The sequence below is a fragment of the Lytechinus pictus genome, chromosome 2 (genome assembly GCF_037042905.1).
Source record: "Lytechinus pictus isolate F3 Inbred chromosome 2, Lp3.0, whole genome shotgun sequence".
NCBI classification, from domain to species: domain Eukaryota; kingdom Metazoa; phylum Echinodermata; class Echinoidea; order Temnopleuroida; family Toxopneustidae; genus Lytechinus; species Lytechinus pictus.
The window spans coordinates 7,005,327-7,011,326 of NC_087246.1; the positions used below are offsets into that span (position 1 = coordinate 7,005,327).

The following is a 6,000-nucleotide window of genomic DNA, read 5'->3' on the forward strand; positions in this document are numbered from 1 at the left end:
CAGCCCCTGTGTATTCTGTCACCCCAAATCACCTCTTAATCTTGGTAGATTGAATGGATCATCTCATGTGGGTTACCTTTTCTACCCCTTCCTTTAATACCCTTGGCATGGTTGATCTATGAAGATTATATCAAGAAGTCTTGAAGAGGGTGATGTGTTATTAATTGATCCCGCTAAGCTTTCATGTTGGTTGACCTCACTCTACTATTATTAGTCACATCTAAATATATTTAAAGTGGATATTATTGAGCAGTCTCTGTAATGTCACTGTGCTGAATTGGATCAAATGAATCCCATAGCTATCATCAACAGATTGAAATAAATGAGACTTTGATTGATTGAGATGCAACTATTTCAACTATTCCATGCATGTTGAACAAAGAAATTGCCATTCCTATACCTATCTTTATCTTTAAGGTCATGTGATTAATGTGACTTCTTTGTATATTGTTTTTAAAATGTCATTTTCTTTCACTTTAGTCCTGTATATGTTGGGCAATTGAAGTGTATTAGATAAGAACATTCCAATGAATCATATTCATATTGAGAATACGTTCATTTCCTATCTGTTGATCCGAAGAAGAGCCGTCATTTCCATCTTCCCAATGTGAGTGGATTGTTAGGCAGATTATACATATTGGTGCTGTGCTTAAGTTGGACATCCCTCTAATGCGTATATGCATTGCAAACCAGACAGGCAGTCTACATAAGTATGAAAATAGATTATTAGTTAATCCTGCCTCTCTATCAAGTGCAACTATGGAAGCACCTACCAAGGTCAGGGAGACAATGAAGCAAGTTAACCTTGTAATCGTCTTGTTTACATTTGTCCAGCAGGCTGTAGACAATCACCAGATTGCTCCTGTGTTCACATCAGGCGTTAGTAGATTCCCAGTCGCTGTCACTTAATGGGCGACAAATCACGCCTAATTAGCACTTAATTCAATTAGGAAGGGGTTCATCTGATTCAGAAATCAAATGGCCAAGTGAAGGAGATGCTTGGAACAGAGACAAATTCAATTTGGTGGTGGGGATTATGACCTGAGCTCCCCAATAAAATAAATTTTGAATGAAGACTCATGTACTAAGAGCAAAACAATGAATAGTATAACAGATTAAAGAGCAAAGAAAAAATTGAGATTGAGAATAAGCCAGCAGGGTGTAACCATGCTAGGCAAATTGGCAACACGGTACTAATGACGACCACGACTGAGTAACGAGCTCCTTAATTGGAATTACTCGTCATGCCATCTGACGTACTTTGGAAATAGCACTGACTATAGGGTATCACTAATGTACTCAATTTAGCATTGATGGCCTGTTATTATTAGGCCATTATGAGGCTAAATTGATGAAGTTAGACTCGACACATTGCATTATCACACAGATCTGGAAATATGATACACAAATTTAACCTCAGACATTTAAAGGTCCATTTGTTTGCACCGCCATTTTTCAACTGTGTGTATGTATGTGTGTACAGGTGGCTATCCTATACTGCGGCTAGATGATGATGTACATGTAGGCAAGTTGACATAGCAAACATGCATACTTTCGATCACTTTATATTCCAGATGTTTGCAAATTTGCATGGCATTAAGAGTGATTTGCTGTCATTCTTACTCAATGGAATAGACAGATGTGGATCAGATCTTCTGTCTTTCATATGAATAACAACTAAATACACATTTACATTTACATGAAGAGATGACAAATGTCTATGTTCGCTGATGACAAATAAACAGTGATTATTTTTAGCTTTTGTAAGACTGAGTCAATTATGAGGTGCTGTAGATAAGTGGCCCTAGAGTATGTGACATTTCCCAAATGTTTGCTTTTTAAAAATGAGTACCTTAATTACATTAGGGACATGACAGTCATTAACAATAATTTTGTTGTTCTAATTTTTATGTGCCCTTTTTAATTAAGGCATTGAAAGTTGAATGATGACTGTTTGAATTTGACTCGAGTTAATGTATTCTTGAGAGAATTTGTGATTATATTTCACTCTTTACATTAAGATTGAAATTTCTGTGGTGATTGTCATTTAGTATTCCACATTCATTTAAAGTTATGGATGAAACATTGATTATTTATATATCTTAATGTGTTTCCACGTAAGCATTAAATTGACAAGTATTAAAGATGGAGGATAACCTTTATGTTTCAATTTGTTCTCCCAGCAGAGAGTGCACCACAGCCGCAACCAGCGGCGCCCCCAGCGCAACCTCCGCCGACACCCACCCCACAACAACAGCAGCAGCAACAACAACACCAACAAGAGCTGCTTCGGCAAGAGCTCAACAACCGTTTCCTGGCGTCTCATAACCCCAGCATGTCGGTTGGCCCCCCTCCATACCTCCGCCAAGAGACTCATATGCACCAACACATGCACCAGCATCAGCATACCCACCAGCACTCATTCCTGCCGCCGTCTGCTGCTGCAGCACCTCCTAGTCTGGTGTCTTCTCCAGCAGCACCTCATGTGGTGCGTGACGCAGAGAGACTCAGGCAGCAGGCTATCAGGGTAAGAATCAACTTTCAGGTCAAACGTAGCTTCTCCTTTTCTATAAACTTAGCACTACAATCAGTGAGCCTCTGCTTCATGTTATTATTTTAGCCATATAGGGTTTATGAAGGATGGTCTTCAAGTCCTTGATTACAAGCTATTGACGTTAATGACATTCCTAGAGTAACAGTAGGATCATGCAGTGCTTGTAAATGATCAAATTGGGATTTTCATATCCATAACTCCATAATATTCATTCACCTTTGAATATTCGGTGTCAATCAGGTCTATTTCTGAATTGTTTTTTGTAAGGCAATGCTTGGGTTCCAATAGTTCTTTTTTGGTTCTTTTTTATAGTGATAGATGTACAAATGTATAGTAAGTGCCCATTTAGGAATGGAAGATTCTCAGAAGGCCAGGAAGGAAGAAAGGTTTTTTCTTGAGAATATTTGTCTGACTTTTAGATGACTTTGTTTTTATTGAAGGAATTTCTTTGCTGTGGCTGCTATTCCTCTGCTCCCATAATCTCATTCAACCATTAGGCCAGGCAGTGTAAGATAGCAGATAAGTTCAAGTTACCTCCTATTGTTATCAAATATCATCTCAGGGAGATTGCAGGGGAAAAGGTTTCCACAGAGGGATAATACAATATGGCTGTTTCAGTCAAAACAAGCAAGAGAGCCAACACTTTGCAATGGTAGGTAGCCCTCACGATGGCCCAGTTATAACTAGGTCACTGTCAGAGCCATAGAGGTATCTTGGTCATCTCAGTAGGCAATGTGACCAGGCAGCGTCTGGAGATTAATCGATTCGTGACTTAGGTAGATACGCAGCCAGATGCTATGCAATTATTGCTTTATCTGCCTGTACCTTTGTTTTATTGAATTTTGGGGCCTGGAAAACATGAGCCTCCTTGATCTTTGCATAATACGTCACAGGTTTTAGGTCCATTGGTGAAGGGCTTGAGGTAGAGTGGAGATAGGGGCGATAACTTATAGTTAGGTCTTGGAACCACAATCCATTGATAAATTAGTGTTGTGAACAGATTAGGGGAATGAAAAGGGCAGGTTTAAAAGAAGGCTTTGTTGGACATTCATTTGAACCGTTATCGCTAAATCAAAACAGGCTAGAGTTTAAATCGGTCAGAGTAAAGGTGGTACATAGAAGAATGATTAATAAGAGGGTTGGAGACCTTTAGGTAACAATAGAGGTACCCCTTTTACTGTCACTACCTCGTCATTGGTTGATTCCAATCACATGTCACTAATCATCTGCCCAATCAGAATCACATGCAAGGATCAGGATGGTTTAAAGCCCAGAGGATCACCCTTTTTCTTTATTCTTCTCCACCAACAGATGGAGTCAATAAGGGTTCTTCCCCCAAATGGGGGTTGACAGAAGGTGTGAAGTAATGTTGTCTAGAGATATGGGCGGTTGCGTGTTGAGATCGAATCCCATTCTCAGGGGTACAGTCTAGACTCACATGCGCACTTTTCTGAACTTTAACCGGGATACACAGACGGCATCTTTGTGGTTGGTTCTAATTTAGTTAGACATGGGAGGAGTGGTAGATTGCCGGGTTAAGGGTTCTTGAAATGTGCTTAAATATCTGATTCTGGGAGAATGTTCTATCTGTAAACATGGAGCATAACAGTCCTATTCAGTTCATTGCACTTCAAGGTTGTTTGGTTTATATCACCCTTCATTTTGACTTTATACAAATTTACAATCAAATCAAATAAGTGGGACCTGTTGGCTTGCAATCAAATCAAGGATAATAGTAAACCTTATACTATACCTTATACTTTATACTTATTAAACCTTATACCTTTAACTTATTACCTTATTAGTAATATCACTCCCATTATTTACGAAGAGATATATACTTTTAAATAGGAAGATAGGCTTATTGCTGATTCATTGAAAATGTGGAGGAAGTGAGTGTGTAGTAGATGTACATAAATGTTGCATGTTAGCATTGATTTTAAAACATCACTCATTATAATGATAGATTCATGATTCCTGTCAACATCACATTCAAGGTTTCCTTGATTTAGGAAAGAGGAAAGAGAGTAGTTGGTGATATGGAGTTGGCCTAGGTTCGGCTGGGGGGGGGGGGGTGAGGGGCATCACAGACAATGAACAACTCATCCTTCCTCCTGCCCTTATTCAAGAGAAGAAGCGAAATTTGTTAACTCATCCCACTTCCTGTTACATTGATGATAAACATGGAGAGGGACGATTTAAGTAAGAACTAGTCATGTGAGGATAAAGAATGAAAGCCAAACAGAATTACAATGAGCTACAAGAGGATAAGCAGAGTTCCTCCAAAAAGAACATTACATGAGTAAACACCTGAGGCTTTCCCTGATCATCATGCCTTCCTCTTTACTCTTTGGTTGGTTTTGTTTGTGGGGAGGGGAAGAATTTTTGGTTTCCTCCTGGAATTATTCACCCTGCTTGGAATGAAATTACAAACCACTAATGCTTCCACAAGAGCGATCCCTCCAGAATTTCGTAGCACCCTTTCCTTCCGTATTGTGTTTTGTAGCCTAGGTACCAAGAAATTCTTAACAGAACTGCAGAGAGGAAACTGAGAGATGACTTTTCTTCCGTGCATGTTATACTTGGAAGGGAGACACATCCCTGTCTAGCATGGGTTGTCCATCTTCCCTGATGATGCTCTTATTTCTGCAGAGTAATGCACTCCCTTGTCCCTTGTGTCCTTCAAACAAGATGATAAGAGGAAACTAGGAGTGACACTGAGTTATAGCTTTAGGACACCTGCTTCAAATATCATACTACTCAAAAAATCACTTAAGAAATGGAGGATAGGAGGAGACAAAGATAATTTCTTGTCATATTTTCTGTGACCATGTTCCACTCTTCCCCCATTTAAGTATTATATTTAAGAGAAAAAAACAAAAGAAAAAAAAACTTGAATCTGTTTTTCCCTTTTTCCTGAGGACATTTGAGTGCATTCAGAAGCAAGCAAAATATATACTGGGATGATATGTATGTCTTTTTAAACATGGATTTATTTTGCTTTTAAAAAGGTAATTAATTGCATTTAAGCAACAAGTTTCCATCCTTTGCAAATATTCGTATTTGGATTGTTGAAAGGTTTTGCTTAACCTACATGAAGATTAGCTATTCAAAAAATGTGCTACATATATGCCCAGTTTATTATATTGCAAACGTGTAGACCATAGGGAAGACCACATGTTCCAAGGCATCACATGATTAAATCCTGATTGAATTCATTAAGCAAAGACGTAATACCTTGCTTGATTAAGTTTTCTTGCCTAGATATCTATCTTTCTCCTAAAGCATCACCCTATACCCACCTAAGCCTGTGCCAAGTCAACCAAGTTCAGAAATAACTCTTGTAAAACAAGATTTGTTTAGTTGAGCCAAGTAAAACAGGACTCTGTAGGCGGGAGAAGACGTAATACAAGTCGATGATTAGGATGATGCTGCAGAACTTCACC

At 38.8% G+C, this 6,000-nt stretch overlaps 1 protein-coding gene across 1 annotated transcript in view; it reads left to right on the forward strand.

Annotated features, from left to right (window-relative positions):
- Positions 1-5,424, forward strand: part of LOC129253615 (uncharacterized) — a 29,695-nt gene extending 24,271 nt beyond the window's left edge. The window contains exon 4 of the mRNA XM_064095908.1: positions 2,184-5,424. Coding sequence (XP_063951978.1) covers positions 2,184-2,620 — 437 coding nt within the window. The 3' untranslated portion in view covers positions 2,621-5,424. The remainder of the gene's footprint in view (positions 1-2,183) is intronic.
- Positions 5,425-6,000: the final 576 nt, after the last annotated feature.